We start from the raw sequence: 18,422 nt of genomic DNA on the forward strand, positions 1-18,422 counted from the left end.
GCAGGAGAGTTGCCTGAACCCAGGTGGCAGAGGTTGCGGTGAGCTGAGATCATGCCATTGCACTCCAGCCTGGGTAACAAGAGTGAAACTCCATCTCAAAAAAAAAAAAAAAAAAAGAAAAAATGCTTATTATCACTGGCCATTAGAGAAATGCAAATCAAAACTACATTGAGATACCATCTCATGCCAGTTAGAATGGCGATCATTAAAAAATCTGGAGATAGCAGATGCTGGAGAGGATGTGGAGAAATAGGAACACTGTTACACTGCTGGTGGGAGTGTAAATTAGTTCAACCATTGTGGAAGACAGTGTGGTGATTCCTCAAGGACCTAGAAATAGAAATTCCATTTGACCCAGCAATCTCATTACTGGGTATATATCCAAAGGACTATAAATCATTCTACTATAAGGACACATGCACATGAATGTACAGTGCAGCACTGTTTACAATAGCAAAGACCTGGAACCAACACAAATGCCCATCAATGATAGACTGGACTGGAAAAATGTGGCACATATACACCATGGAATATTATGCAGCAATCAAAAATGATGAGTTCGTGTCCTTTGTAGGGACATGGATGAATCTGGAGACCATCATTCTCAGCAAACTGACACAAGAACAGAAAATGAAATACCGCACGTTCTCACTCATAGGTGGGCGTTGAACAATTCGAACACATGGACACAGGGAGGGGAGCACTACACACTGGGGTCTATTGGGAGAAATAGGGGAGGGACAGTGGGGGGGAAAGTTGGGGAGGGATAGCATGGGGAGAAATGCCAGATGTGGGTGAAGGGGAGGAAGGCAGCAAATCACACTGCCACGTGTGTACCTATGCAACTATCTTGCATGTTCTGCACATGTACCCCAAAACCTAAAATGCAATAAAAAAATAACAATTAAAAAAAAAAAGAATAATGGTCTCCAACTCTATCCAGGTTGCTGCAAATGCCATTATTTTCTTCCTTTTTATGGCTGAGTAGTATTCCATCATATATATAATATGTATATGTTTTATACATACATATAGGCATATATTTTATTCATATATAAATATATTTGTATACATTTATATTTTATATATGTAAAATATAAATTTTATATTTATAAATAAAATATAAAATATAATATAAATGTTTTATATTTTACCACATATATATAAAATATAAATATATACAAAACATACATTGTATATCTGTATGATAAAATATAAATATATATAAATATATTTATAGTTTATTCATATATAAATATATTTTTTGGTGTGGTTTATATTTTTTTACTTATATATTTTATATATATGTCCATATATAAACAAAATATATGTATATACACACCACATTTCCTTTATTAACTTGTCGGTTGATGGACATTTAGACTGTCTCTGTATTTTTAGAATTGCAAATTATGTGGCTAATAGACATGCATGTGCAAATGTCTTTTTCTTAAAATGACTTCTTTTCCTCTAGGTAGATTTTTGACAAAAATGTGTAAGTAATTTAGTGGAGCAAGGATATTCTATTCAAGAAATGGTGTTGAAATACTATTTAAAATATATAAGGAAAATAAACTTTTACCTAAAGTTTACACCTTGTGCAAAAATTAACACAAAATGACTCATAAATTTAAATGCAACGCATAAAACTACCAGAAGAGAAACAAGAGAAAATCCTCAGGACATAGCATTAGATGAAACTTCTAATCAAATGAATAATTTCGATTTTGATCACAACCAGAAACTATTTTTAAAAAGTCAACAAATTGGACTTCCTCAAAATAAAAAACTTCTACTTTCTAAAGCACTCTGTTAAGAGAGGACAAACTATAAACTAGGAGAAAATATATTCAGTTCATATATGAGAAACAACAATCTAGAGAAAGAGCTCTCAAAACTCAACAGTAAAAAAAAAAATCAATTAAAAAATGAACAGAAGACTAACTGACATTTCACCACAGAGATACGCAGATGGAAAACAAGTACATGAGACATGTTAAACATCATTAGTTATTAGTGAAATGCAAATTAAAACCACAAGGACATATCACTACTTACCAATTAGGAAAGCAAAAGTAAAAAATGTTGACAATACCAAATACTGGTGAAGATATGGAGAAAATTTGTCTGTCATACTTTTCTGGTCAGAATGCAAAATGGTATAGCCACTCTAGGAAATAGTTGGCAGTTTCAAAAAAAAAAATAGAACACCTAAACATACACTTACATAGGACTTACACTTGCAATTGCACTTGTGAGGACTTTTTCCTTTTACTTTTTTCCTAGAAAAAGGAAAACTTATTGCTACAGAAAAACCTGCTCACAAATATTTATAGAAGCTTTGTTTGTAGTAGTTCAGACTCGTAAACATCCAAATTTCCATCAATAGATGAAAGTTAAACTGCGAGACATCTGTATCATGGAATAGTACTTGATCATAAAATGGAACAAACTATCAACACCTGGAACATCCCCGTGGCTCTCAAAGGCATTATGCTGAGTGAAGAAAAGCCAATCTCAAAATGGTTACATACTTTGGGATTCTATTTACATAACTTTCTTTATATAAAAAAATGTCATAACTGAAGAACACATTGGTGATTTCCAGGGGCTAAAGAAAGTGTGGGTAGTGAGTGGGTATGACTTAATGGGTTAGCATGAAGGATCCTTGTTGTATTGAAACAGTTATGTATAAAGATATTGTAGGAGTGATTATTTTAACTAATACAGGTGATAAAATTGCAAAAATAAATGCATGCAAAACTGTTGAAATCTTTAAAAAGTCTGTGGATTGTACCAATGTCAATTTCTTATTTTTATATTATACTATTGTTACAAAAAAATTACCATTGGGAAAACTAGGTGAAGTCCACACAGAATTCCTGTGAACTATTTTTGTAACTTCTTATTGAATTTATAATCAATTAAAAATAAAAAGATGTTTACAAATAATCTTGGCAAATATACCTACATTAAAACTGTTGCTTTTGTCATGAGGTGCTTCTGGACTCTATTCTGTTCCATTGAGCTATTTGTCTACCCATGTGTCAACATGACAATATCTTAATATAGCTTTGTGATAAATATTGATATCTGGTAGAGAAAGTCTCCAGTTTTGTTCTACATTTAAAAGACTATCTTAGCTTTACTTGGAATATCACATTTCCACATAAATGCTGTAATTGATTTCCACCCCTAAAAAAGCTACTTGGAGTTTGATTCGAAGTAAAATTATGTCATAATTAATATTGGTTTGCAATATAGAATATTCTGGTACATGATCATTTCATATCTCTCCATTTATTTAAGTCTTTTAAATTTTATTTCAGTGATGTTTTTGCAGTTTTCAGCATAGAGATTTTGTATCTCATTGAATTAATTTGTACATATTAGATGTTTTGAAGCTATTCATTTGTAGAATATAAATAGAGATATAATAGATTTTTGCTTATTTTCCTTGTATTGTTCAACTTCAGTAATTTCATCTTTTATAGTATTGTTTATGTATTCATTTAAATTCTTAAGTATCCAGTCATGCAATCTGTGTCCTTATACATTTTATATGTTTTGTCTTATATAATTACAGCTAATGTATTTTATTATGCTTCCTAACTTCTGGTACAATGAATAGAAATTACAAGGGCAGACATCTTGTTTCATTCCTAAATTTGAGGGAAAGTTTTAATATTTCACCATTTGAAAATATTTTTGTCTGTCTGTTTGTTTGTAGATCCTCTTGATCAAATTAAGGGCATTTCTTTTTTTCTATTCCTAGGTTTTTGTCCTTTTTAATTATTGGTCAATATTCATCTTTTAATTGTGATAAAGTAACATGATCTTCTGAATTACTAGACTTTGAATTCTGGCTTATTTTAATCACATTCAGATTTATTTGTTCAGTGATGCTAATGTAGGATATCTGCTAAGTGAATATCTGCTAAGTACTGGTAATATAACAATGAACTGTCATAGAGTGAGTATAAATAAGTATTTCTAATATAACTAAAAAGAAATGACTGTTAACATAATAAATACCAAAGGCAATCTCTATCTTATAAAAATAATAAATTTAAGCAAAATTTAATTGATTAAAATTATTATAATAATTTTAATACAAATACTTATGCACTATTCAATTTAAATTATTTTATCTTTCAGATTTGGGATAAAGGTTTAGCAAAAGTGGCTCAAACATGGGCGAACCAGTGCAAATTTGAACATAACAGCTGTTTGGATACATCATATGGATGTTATGCAGCTCTTGAATTTATTGGAGAAAATATGTGGTTAGGTGAAATAACATCATTCACACCAAAATTGGCCATTACTGTGTGGTATAATGAAACCCAATTTTATGATTTTAATAGTCTGTCATGTTCCAAAGTTTGTGGCCATTATACACAGGTAAATATTTGACATCTTATTGATTAGTTCTTATTTGTGTATATTTTAATTGCCAAAATGTTATTTTAGTATTTTTTTTCTAAGTTTCTCTTGAACTGCCAGAAAACTTGGCTTCATTTGAGAGATATTTATACTGGAAACAGAATTCTATGAAGTGAGTTTGCTTTCTCTGAACTTTAAAAATCTCGTTCCACTGTCATCTTACTTGCACTGCTTCCAACAAGAAATCTGCTGTAATCCTCATATTTCTCTGTATGTAAAGTGCCTTTATTTTTCTGACTGTCTTTAAATTTTTCCTGTTACCCTAGGTCCTGAGCAATTTAATAATATACCAAAGTTTTCTTCATGTTTTTGGTGTGTAGTTCATTGGCCTTTTTGAAGTTGTAAGTGTATTGCTTAAGTCAAATTTAGAAAAATCTTGACCATTGTTTCTGAAAATACTTATTTCTCTCACTCTCTCTCTTCTCCTCCCGGTGTCCAGTCACTCATGTAGAAAACCACTTGAAGTTTACCCACAGTATATTGATGCTCCTGTCTCTTTTTCCTTGATTTTTTTTCTCTCATTGATTAATTCAAGTACTTTTATTGCTACATATTTAAATTTGCTAATCTATTCTTCTGTAATATTTAGTCTACTGTTAATCCCAGTTTGTTTTCAATCTTATATCTTAAAGCTTGTATCTCTACGAGTTTGATGTTCTTACGTCTTCAATGAATGAACCTGATATGTTTGCTCTTTCATCTAGTTTAAGCATAAGACATAGGGTTATAATAATTAATATTTTTCCTGCTAGCTCTAGTATCTATGTTAGCTCTGTGTTAGTTTCAATTGATTGATTTTTCTCTTTGTTTTGAATCAAGTTTTCTTCCCTCATATCATATTGGGCAAATTTTATTATTTTCCAAATTCCCAATATTGTACATTTTGCCTTGTTGGGTGCTGGATTTATTTGTATACTATAAATATTCTTTTTTTTTTTTTTTTTTGAGACGGAGTTTCACTCTTGTTACCCAGGCTGGAATGCAATGGCGCGATCTCGGCTCACCTCAACTTCCACCTCCTGGGTTCAGGCAATTCTCTTGCCTCAGCCTCCTGAGTAGCTGGGATTACAGGCATGCGCCACTGTGCCCAGCTAATTTTTTGTATTTTTAGTAGAGACAGTGTTTCACCTTGTTGGCCAGGATTGTCTTGATCTCTAGACCTCGTGATCCATCCGCCTCGGCCTCCCAAAGTGCTGGGAATACAGGCGTGAGCCACTGCGCCTGGCTCACTATAAATATTCTTGAGCTGTCTTTTTGGGTACAGGTAAGTTACCTGAAATTTATTTGATCCTCTTTGTTCCTGCTTTTAAAATATGTTAGGTAGAGTAAAAGTAGTGTTTAGTCTAGAGCTGATAATGATCTCTCACTACTGAGGCAAGACTTTTCTGTATATTCTATCTAATGCCTTGAGAATTAAGAAATTGTCAAATTTGGAAAGTGGAAATAAGTCTTATTTCTGGCTTTATGTAAACCTTGGCATTATTTCCTCTAGTTCTTGTAAATGGGTCTTTCTCAGCCCTAGACTGGTTTCTACACATGCATGTTTTGATTAGTATTTCGCTGAACAGATGATGAGGAGCTTCTGCACATTGCCCTAGTATGTCACTGTACAATTCTCACCTCTTCAGTACTGTGTTTTCTAAACTTCTCCGTCCTTGGTCTCCCCCAAATCCTCAATCAGACTCTCTAAACCATAATCTAGAAGCTGTCTCCAGACAATAAACCAGGACAATTATACAGTTTACCTGTTTTTTCCCCAAATCTCAGGGGTATTATGTTGTGTTGCCTAATGTCTTGAAAACAGTTACTTCCTATTATTTTCCCAATTTTTAAAATTATTTCAGGTCCAAGTGTAAATGTCTCTAAAATTTATCTTTTGGCTAAATTTTAATCCCAGATATGATACTGAGCCCCTAGGAGAGCCTGTTTAAGCAATAGAAAGGTTCACCTTCTTCTCTAAACTTACTCATTTCTCTAAGTTGAATTCCTATACAGGGTCTTAAAGTCATTCTTATCAGACGTGCAGTGAACAAATAATAGCAACTTCCATGTTCTTTTTATGTTCACTCTTCATTCAACAACAGGATGTTCTAAGTCCAGACAATCTCCAGGATATCAGGAAAGATGTTGGTAAAGAATATAGTTTGGCTACTCCCCAGAAAATTGAGAGAATGAATCAAGTGTGAGATGTCCTGATAACAAAAGGATGCAATATCCCTAATATGGTATCAAGGCTGAGTTATAGCTTTTATATATCCTTTCTGTTCTCTTTTGCTGTAAAGAAAAAAAAAAAGCATGTTCCCAAATGCCCCTTTTCCCTTAGTACTGCTAGAGCAGAAAGGGGAGCTTACTCTTCATTGGCTACTTTACACACAAGGTTAAATAATTAGGAATGATTATATTCATATAAAATCAACAACTATATCTTGCTTCATGTTCTAAACAAAATAAGAGAAAATTTTCTTGCATTTACCACCTACTGATATTCATCTTAGAGATACATCCAATGTTCATATTAATATTACATCATTTCTTTAATGAAAGCAGTATGTCATAAACTCACATAGTCAACATTTATTTTCACCATTTCAAGAGCCCTCCAAAAGTCACAATTAAAAGAGAAGAGAATTTCATGCTGTAGTTATTAATGAGCCAAATTGTTAAACATTATTTTTTTTGAAATATATATTTTAGTTTTATTGTTTATTACTTGTTTAAAACATTCAAAAGGAAAACACTCTTTTAATGATCTCACTTTATCTCATTTCATTAAGTGGGAAACTACCCCAGAATTGATCTGTCATTTACTCAACAAAATCACACAGATGGCTGAAAGCGAAACTCATTTTTTTTTTTTTTTTGAGCTAGAGTCTTTCCATGTCACTGGGGTTGGAGTGCAGTAGCACAATCTCAGCTCACTGCAACCTCCTCCTCCCGGGTTCAAGCAATTCTCATGCTTCAGCCTCCTGAATAGCTGGAATTTCAGGTGTGTGCCATCGCATTTGGCTAATTTGTGTTCTATTAGTAGAGACAGGGTTTCGCCATGTTGGCCAGGCTGGTCTTGAACCCCTGACTTCATGATCTGTCTGCCTCAGCCTCCCAAAAATAATTTTTAAATTCTCAGTTCACTGTGTTTTTCTTGTGCTTTACTGCCTCTCAGGCAAACAAAGCAGTAAAATATATTTTGCAAAACTATTGATTCTGGCTAGAACAAGCCTATGAAAAAAAATTGACTGATATATCAATTTATGAAATAGGTTAGTATGTTTTGCTAATAAAGTAAAATAAATGAGATCAGAAATTTGTGTTGTCAAAATTTATTCTGTGTCTAAATTCCTTGGATTATTTTTCAAATGGAGTAAATCAATATTTTTTCCCCTTTTGTGTTTATTTGGAAAAAAAATTATTCTATGATTGTCACAAAAAAATAGTAAGGTTCCTATCTTCTATAACTAGTTTTCCATAGAAGTCTTCTTCCTTTTGCATAACTTTGTTATTTTTCACAACTAGATAACAATTAAGATTTACCATCCTTATGGCAGACATCTTTGAAAATCAACTCAATATGTTTTTAATCCTTACTTTGTGACTTGACAAAGGTAACAATATGATTAAGATTGCAAAATTTAAAATGTAATTATAAATTATGTAGAATTTTTCTGAGAAAAACAAATAAATATGTTGTTTCCATTTATAGTCTGATTTTAATATTGTTTGTACTATATACTCAGTTTAATTCTATATACAGATAGAATTAAACTGTATTTCATAAATAATCTAGAAGAAATTGTTTTATATATTATATTATTAATTTGGCTATATATTATATTCTTGTTTTGATTTATGAGAATCACCAGAAAGGAAAAAATAGCTAGGTAGCACTCATGAAAGCAGCCCTAACAAAATAAAAATTTTAAACTAAATACAGAAATTATAAAAAATGTGTAACTAATAAATATTTGTGTACATTCTTTTTTGTAGCATGACAAAGATTAGAGCAATTCTCAAAATGCATTGTTTGCATAGAAATATTTTGCATATTTTATCTTGAAATGTCTTTCTTTATAGGTAGTTTGGGCCAATTCAGTTTATCTTGGTTGTGCGGTTGCAGCATGTCCTAACCTTGGGAGAGCTTCATCTGTGATATTTGTATGCAACTACGGACCTGCGTAAGTAATTTTCCCTTAAAAATATTTTAATTGAAATTAATGTTTATGATGGTTGCCAAATAAGAGGATCTTCTGCGAGGGACAAGTGTATTTTTGACAAGTGATGGCTCACTCTACAAGGCTAATTCAAATCAGATAGGTGAAAATAGAATATGGTGATGGAATATTGCCTTATTTAAAGAAAAACTATACCTGTCATAAAATATTTAAACTTGAGAGAGAAAATGATGGAGGCTGTTAGGTTAAAAAAAAAAAGACATAATATAAAATATATTGCCACTGTAATACATAAATACTGAAGCACAAAAAGGCAGCCAGATACTTCTCTAATATAATATAAAATACATGGAATAAGAAAATGACTGAGAATGATTGTAAAAGCACATACTTTTAAGAAAAGAACAACACAACTTTAATCGTCTTGCTGATAATCACAGATCTAAATGAAAATTTAGCATAAGTTTAATGGGAAATTTCAAAAATGAAATTCTAGAACTCAAATCCCAGTGGATCTCTACCAGGAAGAATATAAAGACAGTTAATAACCCAGCTCTTCAACAAATATCAATTTAAAAATAAGCAGTAGAAAAGATAAAAACAAAGACAAAGAATAAATATGCAACATTGATGAAAAGGAACTGAGATATGCCAAAATTTACTAAAGAGAGGCAGAAGTGTGTATATATCTCTCTGTATTTTCTTCCATAACCTCTACTTGGAAGCAAAAACAAGAATGATAAATACAAATTCTCACAGCTTGGGAAAAGCAGTTTTTATAGATATCGGAGAAATTGTAAAACTGCTGGCACATTTATTATCATCTTTCCTTTTAAGTAGAAAATCATAAGATTTGACATGAAAAGAGAGTAATAATAAGGGATGGAGGCTCACGATTTGATGAAAAAGCAGTTAAACATTATATCTCTTTGAATAAATCAGGTTTGGGGGTCCAAACAAATTATGTATGTAACAGATTTCTAAGGATCTTGTGAAAGCATAAGAGGATATTGTTATGTAACCCTTGGCCAAGAGATGGGGGGCCAATATACCCTGTCACTTGAAACAAAAGCCAAAAAAAGCAAAACAGATAAGCCACATGAAGAAATGATTTATAAGACACTGGTCATAATACAACAATGGGCTGTGATCTCTGAAAAATTACAAAACAAGTTAGTCCTATAATTCCCCCAGCTTCCTGAGCTTCCTGTCTCAATGAAAGCTTTCAGGTCATAGCACATGAAATTACTAAGACAGAGTTTGGCTGACTCCCTGAGTTGAAGAAATGGAGCTAAATGTATAGGAAGAACAATACAGTTAGAGTTCATGGAAAAGAGTACTAGAGAAAAACGAACTACACAGAGAGAGAACACTAAAGATCTGCAAAAGGTATTCCTTGAGTATTGATTAGCACATGCATGTGAGGAAACAACTTCAAACCAGGTAAGAAGCATCTGAAAGAATAACAGGACACAATTCTTTGCACTCACATGGGGAGCAGAACTAAACTGCTCCAGATCCACCTAACAATTCATAATGTAAAACCTGAAAGGATCAAAATGTTCCGATATAACTTGACTGTATCCCATAAAAATTAAAATTAAAAAACCCTCAAAGAGGTTTACAGAAATCATAATGCCCAGCACCTAACACTTACAATGCAATGTCTGGCTTCTAATGAAATATTACCAGCCATGTAAAGAGGGAAAAAAATAAGACATAATAAGAAGCAGAATCAACAAGATGAAACTAATGCAGAACTTATGCAGATGTTACAGTTAACAGAGAAAGACATTAAAATGGTTATTTTAACTGTATCCCATATTTTTAAATGTTAAGCAAAGATATGAAAAGTATTAAAAAACAGAAGACTACAATGTCTGAGATTTTTTAGAAGTTAAAATTAATGGACATTCCAGAAAAAGAGTTTAATGAATTCAAAATTATAACATTAGACATTATCCAAGGCATTGATTCAGGAGTTCAAGGATGCAGTGAGCCATTATTGCCTTGGCAGCAGAGCAAGACTCTGTCACTTGAAAAAAAGAAAAGAAAAAAATTATCCAAGATAGAATCCATAGCGGAAAGAAATATCCAAAAAAGATAAAATGTGTATCAGTTAGCTGTGACACAACTATAGTGGGAATTGATTTCCTTAAAGGGGGTGAGATACAGAAAAATATTTAAAGAAATATTTTTAGGATTTTCTATTTAAAGAATAAAGAAATATTTAAAGAGAGTCCAAAACTTTCCAAGCTTAATGAAAATTTAAGTTCACAGATCCAAGAAGTTTACCAAACTGTAATCACAAGAAACATGAGGAAAACTACACCAGGATACCTTACAACCAAAAATTTCAAAACTCATAATAAAGAAAAAATCTTAAAAGTATCCAGAAAACAAAGACATGTTACATACAGTGGAACAAAGATAAAGATGACAGCAGTGGAGCAGTCAAGATAGCCAAATAGAAACAGCTCTAGTCTGCAGCTCCCACTAAGAAGAACAAAAACAGCATGTGAATTTCAAATCTTCAATTGAGGCACCCAGGTTCTCTCACTGGGACTGACTAGCAGTTGGTGCAACCCATGGAGAGCAAGGTAAAACAGAGTGGAGTGGAGTGAGGGCCCACCTACCTGGAAGCTGAATGGGGCAAAAGGAACTCCCTCCCTGAGCCAAGGGAGGTGGTGAGAGATTGTGCTACCACATTTTGAAAAACATGCTTTTCTCATGAATCCTTGCAACCCATGGATCAGAAGATCCCTTCATGAGTACATGCTACCAAGGCCTTGGGTCCCTAGCACAGAGCTGTGCAGACTCACAGCCGCAGCTTTGGTGGGCAGCACCTCAAGCAGGCACTGAGATATAAGAGTTTTTGCATACCCTGGCTCTAGGAACTCCAGTGAGGCAGGAGATCCATCAACGCTCATGGGAAGGGGGCTGAAGCCAGGAAGCCAAGTGACCTTGCTCAATGGCACAATGTCCCATGGAACACCACAAGCTAAAACCCACTAGCTTGAAATCCCTGCAGGCCAGCAGGCAGGGCAGGCTGGAGACTGCCTAAGAAAACAGGGTCTTGGGGAGGAGAAGTGGCCATTACCACTGTGGCGCCAGTTGGCCATTTTCCCCTGCTGTTGGTGCCAGCAAGACTGAGTGGTTTGGACTAGGAGAAATTCCCCACAGCACAGCCCAACACAGCACAGTCACTGTGAGTTCATAGCCAGACTGCTTCTTTTAAGAGAGACCATGACCCATTCCTTCTCACCAAGCAGGGCCTCCCTGAGAGATTTTTCAGCATCCCCAGCCAGGGGTTTATGGACAGATCTCTGATTTGCCTGAGAGAACCCCTTAGGAGGAGGGGCAGCTGTGGTATCATGGATCAGCAGTCTTAGCCTTTTCTGCTAGCAAGCTTTGAGGAGTCCAGGCAGTCTGGACAAGGGAAATTCCTGCTTATTTAAGTGGGTCACAGATCCTGTTTCTCCTGACTGGGTGAGACCTCCTAACAGGGGTCTTCAGGCACTGCATACAGGTTCATTCCAGCAGGCATCAGGTCAATGCCCCTCTGGGACAGAGTGCCCAGCAGAAGGAGCAGGCTGCCATCTTTGCTGTTCTGCAGCCTCCGCTGGTGATACCTCCAGGGGTCAGAAGGACCCAGGTGAACAGGGTCTGGAGTAGCCCATAGCAAACCACAGCAGCCCTAGGGAAGACCGCTAAAAGAAAAACAAACAGAAAGCAAAAACAGCATCAATTTTAAAAGACCACAAAAACCAAAACCCCATCCAAAGGTCAGCAGACTCAAAGATCAAAAGTAGATAAACCCTTGAAGATGAGAAAGAATCAATGCAAAAATGCTGTAAACTCAAAAAGCCAGATTCCCTCTTCACCTGCAAATGATCACAACACATCTCTAGCAAGGGCATAGAATTGGAATGAGGCTGAGCTGGATGAACTGATAGAAGTAGATTTCAGAAGATGGATAACAATGAACTTCACTGAACTAAAGGAGTATGTTCTAACATATTGCAAAGAAGCTAAGAACCAGGATAAAACATTACAGGAGTTGTTAACCAAAATAACGAGGTTAGAGTGGAACATAAATGACCTGGTGGAGATGTAAAACACAACACAAAAACTTAACAACGCAAACACAAGTATCCAAATAGACCAAAAGGCAGAAAGAATATCAGAGCTTGAAGACTCTCTTGCTGAAATAAGGCAGGCATTATAAGATTAGAGAACAAAAGAACAAACAAAACCTCTGAGAACTATGGGATTGTGTAAAAAGATTTAATCTATGACTAATTGGAGGTACCTGAAATAAATGTGGAGGACAAAATCAAGTTGGAAAACACAGTTCAGGAAATCATCCAGGAGAACTTCCTCAACATAGCAAGAAAGGTCAACATTCAAATTCAGGAAATACAGAGAATCCAGTAAGATATTCCATGAGAAGATCAACCCCAAGACACATTATCATCAGATTCTCCAAGGTCAAAATGTTAACGGCAGCCAGAGAGAGGCCAGGCCACCTACAAAGGGAAGTCCCTCAGACTAACAGCAGACCTCTCAGCAGGAACCCTACAAGCCAGAAGAGAATGGGACCAATATTTAACATTCTTTTTTTTTTTTTTTTAAGATGGAGTCTCCAGCTAAGATGGAGTGCAGTGGTGCCATCTTGGCTCACTGCAACCTCCACCTCCCAGATTCAAGTGATTCTCCTGCCTCAGCTTCCTGAGTAGTTGGGATTACCAGCACCCATCATCACACCCGGCTAATTTTTGCATTTTTAGCAGAGACAGGGTTGTGCCATGTTGGCCAGACTGGTCTGGAACTCTTGACCTCAGATGATCCATCCTCCTTGGCCTCCCAAATGGCTGGGATTATAGGCATGAGCCATCATACCAGGCCCAATATTTAACATTCTTAAAGAAAAAGATCTCATCCTAGAATTTCGTATCCAGCCAAACTAAACTTCATAAGCAAAGTAAAAATGAGAACTTTTTCAGACAAGCAAATGCTGAGGGAATTTATAATCACCAAGCCTGCCTTGCAAGAGCTCCTGAAGGAAGCACTAAATATGGAAAGGAAAAATTGTTACCAGTCACTACAAAAACAAACCAACAACACTATTATGCAACTACATAAACGAGTCAGCAAAATAACCAGCTAGCATCATGATGACAGGAACAAATTCACATATAACAATACTAACCATAAATGTAAATTGGCTAAAGTCCCCATATAAAAGACACAGAATGGCAAGCTGGATAAAGAGCCAATGTCCATCAGTGTGCTGCATTCAAGACACTCATCTCACATGCAAAGATACATGTAGACTCAAAGGGATGGAAGAAAATTTACCAAGCAAATAGAAAATAGAAAAGCAGAGGTTGAAATCCTAGTTTCTGACGAAACAAACTTTAAACCACAAAGATAAAAAAACACAAAGAAGGGTATTACATAATGGTAAAGGGTTTGATCCAACAAGAGTTAACTATCCTAAACATATATGCACCCAATACAGGAGCACCCAGATTCATAAAACAAGTTTTTAGAGACCAGCAAAGAGACTTAGACTCCCACACATAATAACAGTGGGAGATTTTAACACCCCCACCATTGAAACAGAATATTAATAAAGACATTTTAAAGTTGAACTGAGCTCTGAATCAAGTGAATCTGATAGATATCTACAGAACTCTCCACCCCAAAACAACAGAATATACATTCTTCTCAGCACCATGAGGTACTTACTCTAAAATTGCACATAATTGAAAGTAAATCACTCCTCAGCAAATGCGAAATAATTGAAATCATAACAGTCTCTCAGAACAAAACACAATCAAATTAGAACTCAATATTAAGAAACACTCAAAGCCACAACAACTGCATGGAAATTGAACAACCTGCTTTTGAATGACTCTTGGGTAAAAAAAAAAAAAATGAAATTAAGGAAGAAATCAAGTTTTTTAAAACTAATGAGAATGGTTAGATAACATACCCAAAACACAGCTAAAGCAGTGTTAAGAGGGAAATTTACAGTGCTAAACACCCACATCAAAAAGCTAGAAAGATCCCAAATTGACATTCTAACATCATAACTAAAGGAACTAGAGAACCAAGAGCAAACAAATCGCAAAGCTAACAGAAGACAAAAAACCAGCCAAGATCACAAAGAAACTAAAAGTGATAAAAGCATGAAAAACCCTTCAAAAAAATCAATAAATCCAGGAGCTGTTTTTTTTTAATTAATAAAACAGTTAGACTGCTAACTAGAATAATAAAGAATAAAAGAGAAGAATCAAACAGGCACAATAAAAAAGTGATAAAGGAGATCTCACCACTGAACCCACAGAAATACAAACAACTATCAGAGAATACTATAAACACTTCTGTGCAAATCAATTCAAAAATCTAGAAGAAATGGATACCTTTCTGAAAACATATGCCCTCCCATGATTGAACCAGAAAGAAGTTGAATCCATGAATAGACCAATAACAAGTTCTGAAATTAAGGCAGTAATGAATAGCCTACCAACCAATAAAAGCCCAGGACCAGATGGATTTACAGCTAAATTCTACCAGAGGTGCAAAGAGGAGCTGATAGCCTTTCTTCTGAAAACATTCCAAACAATTGAAAAGGAGGGACTCCTCCCTAATTTATTATATGAGGCCATCATCATCCTGATACCAACACCTAGTCGGGAAACAACAATGAAACACCTCAGGCCAATATCTCTGATGAACAGTGATGCAAAAATTCTCAATAAAACACTGGCAAACCAAATCCAGCAACACAACGAAAAGGTTATCCACCACAATCAAGTTGGCTTCATCCCCAGGATGCAACTCTGGTTCTACGTATGCAAATCAATAAATGTAATTCATTAGATAATCAGAACTAAAGACATGAACCACATGATTATCTCAATAGATACCAAAAAGGCCTTCAATTAAGTTCAACATTCCTTTATGTCAAAAAAACCTCCTCTCAATAAACTAGGAATTGAAGGGGCATACCAAGATAGAAATGCCCTCTCTTCCATTTCTATTCAACATAGTATTGGAAGTTCTGGTCAGAGCAATCAGGCAAGAGAAAAAAAATAAAGGGTATTCAAATAGGAAGAGAGGAAGTCAATTTGTCTTTGTTTGCAGATGACATGATCTTATATCTAGAAAACCCATTATCTCATCCCAAAAGCTTTTTAAACTGACAAGCAACTTTAGCAGTCTCCACATACAAAATCAATGTGCTAAAGTCACAAGCATTCCTATACACCAACAACAGACAAGCAGACAGCCAAATCATGAATGAACTCCCATTCGTAATTGTTAGAAAAAGAAAATACCTAGGAATATAACTAACAACAACAACAAAAAAAAAAAAAGTGAAGGTCTTCTTCAAGGAGAACTACAAACCACTGCTTAAGAAAATCAAAGACAGAAACAAATGAAAAAACATTCTATGTTCATGGAGAGTAAGAATCAATATCATGAAAATGGTCATACTGCCCAAAGTAATTTATAGATTCAATGTGCTCACCATCAAGGTACCATTGACTTTCTTCACAGAATTAGAAAAACTACTTTAAATTTCATATGGAACAAAAAAGTGCCTGTATAGTCAAGAAAATCCTAAGCAAAAAAGAATAAAGCTGGAGGCATCACACTACCTGACTTCAAGCTCTACTACAAGGCTACAGTAACCAAAACAGCATGATACTTGTACAAAAACACATACATAGACCAATGGAACAGAATACAGAACTCATAAATAAGAGTGCATATCTACAATCATCTGATCTTTGATAAACTTGACAAAAACAAGCAATGAAGGAAGGACTCCCTATTTAATACATGATGCTGGGAGAACAGGCTAGCAATATGCAGAAAACTGAAATTGGACCACTTTCTTAGACCTTATACAAACATTAGCTCAAGATAAATTAAAGGCTTAAATGTAAAGCCCAAAACTATAAAAACCCTAGAAGAAAATCTAGGCAATACCATTCAAGACGTAGGCATGGGCAAACATTTCATGACAAAAACATCAAAAGCAATTGCAAAAAAAGCAAAACTGGACAAACAGCGTCTAATTAAACTAAAGAGCTTCTGCACAGCAAAAGAAACTATCGTCAGTTTCTTTTGCGACCTACAGAGTGGGAGAAAATTTTAGCAATCTTATCCATCTGACAAAGGTCTAATATCCAGAATCTACAAGGAACTTAAATAAATTTACCAAAAAAAAATTCAGAAGTGGGCAAAGAAAATGAACAGAAACTTCTCAAAATAAGACATTTCTGCAGCCAACAAATATAGGAATAGAAATGCAACATCACTGGTCATTAGAGAAATGCAAATCAAAACTACAATTAGATACCATTCCATGCCAGTCAGAATGGTGATTATTAAAAAGCCCAGAAACAGATGTTGATGAGGTTGTGATGAAATCAGAATGTTTTACACTATTGGTGGAATTGTAAACTCCATAATAATCCAAACATTGTGGAAGACAGTGTGGTAATTCCTCAAAGATCTAGAACCAGAAATACCATCTGAGCCAGTAATTTTATTACTAGCTATATACCCAAAGGAATATAAATCATTCAGTTACAAAGATATGTGCACACATATGTTCAGTGTGGCATAATTTACAATAGCAAGGATGTGGAATCAACCCAAATGCCCATAAATGAGAATGGGGTACATATACACCATGGAATGAGATCATGTCATTTGCAGGGACATGAATAGAGATGAAAGTCATTATTCTCAGCAAACTAATGCACAAACAGAAAACAAAACACTTCATGTTCTCACTTATAAATGGGAACTGAACAATGGGAACACATAGCCACACAAAGGGTAACAACACACACAGGAGCCTGTTGTGGGTGGACTGCAGAGAGGAAGAGCATGAGCAAAAATACCCAATGTGTGCTGGGCTTAATACCTGGGTGATGGGTTGATCTGTGCAGCAAACCACAATGGCATACATTTACCTATGTAACAAACATGCCCATCCTTCATTTGTATCCTGGAACTTAAAAATAAAATAAAATACTCAGCCCAAAATCTCCTTAAACTGATAAGCAAGTTCAGCAAAGTCTCAGGATACAAAAATCAATGTGCGGAAATCACAAACATTCCCATACATCAGTAACAGACAAAGAGAGAGTCAAATCAAGAGAGGACTCCCATTCACAAATGCTACAAAGAGAATAAAATACCTAGGAATACAACTAACAAAGGATATAAAGGACCTCTTTAAAAAGAACTACAAACCACTGCTCCAGGAAATAAAAGAGGACACAAACAGATGGAAAAACATTCCATGCTCATGATTAGGAAGATTCAATATTGTGAAAATGGCCATATTGCCCAAAGTAATTTACAGAATCAATGCTATCTGCATCAAGCTACCATTGACTTTCTTCACAGAATTAGAAAAAACCACCTTGAACTTCATATGGAACCAAAAGAGAGCCCACATAGCCAAGTCAATTCTAAGCAAAAAGAACACAGCAGGAGGCATCACACTACTGGACTTCAAACTATACTACAAGCCTACAGTAATCAAAACAGCATGGTACTGGTACAAAAACAGAGATATAGACCAATGGAACAGAACAGAGGCATCGAAGGCAACACAACATATCTTCAACCATACAATCTTTGATAAACCTAACAAAAACAAGCAATAGAGAAAGAACTCCCTATTTAATAAATGGTGTTGGGAAAACTGGCTAGCCAAGTGCAGAAAGCAGAAATTGGACCCCTTCCTGACACCTTACACTAAAATTAACTCCA

At 34.9% G+C, this 18,422-nt stretch overlaps 1 protein-coding gene across 2 annotated transcripts in view; it reads left to right on the forward strand.

Moving 5' to 3' along the window:
* GLIPR1L1 (GLIPR1 like 1) overlaps nt 1–18,422 on the forward strand; it is a 34,916-nt gene that overhangs the window by 11,081 nt on the left and 5,413 nt on the right. For both annotated transcript variants that reach the window (XM_002752773.5, XM_002752774.5), the window contains exons 2-3: nt 4,159–4,404; nt 8,515–8,615. In XM_002752773.5, the coding sequence (XP_002752819.1) occupies nt 4,159–4,404; nt 8,515–8,615 (347 nt within the window). The remainder of the gene's footprint in view (nt 1–4,158; nt 4,405–8,514; nt 8,616–18,422) is intronic.

This window comes from Callithrix jacchus, chromosome 9, assembly GCF_049354715.1.
Source record: "Callithrix jacchus isolate 240 chromosome 9, calJac240_pri, whole genome shotgun sequence".
In the NCBI taxonomy this organism is placed as follows: Eukaryota; Metazoa; Chordata; class Mammalia; order Primates; family Cebidae; genus Callithrix; species Callithrix jacchus.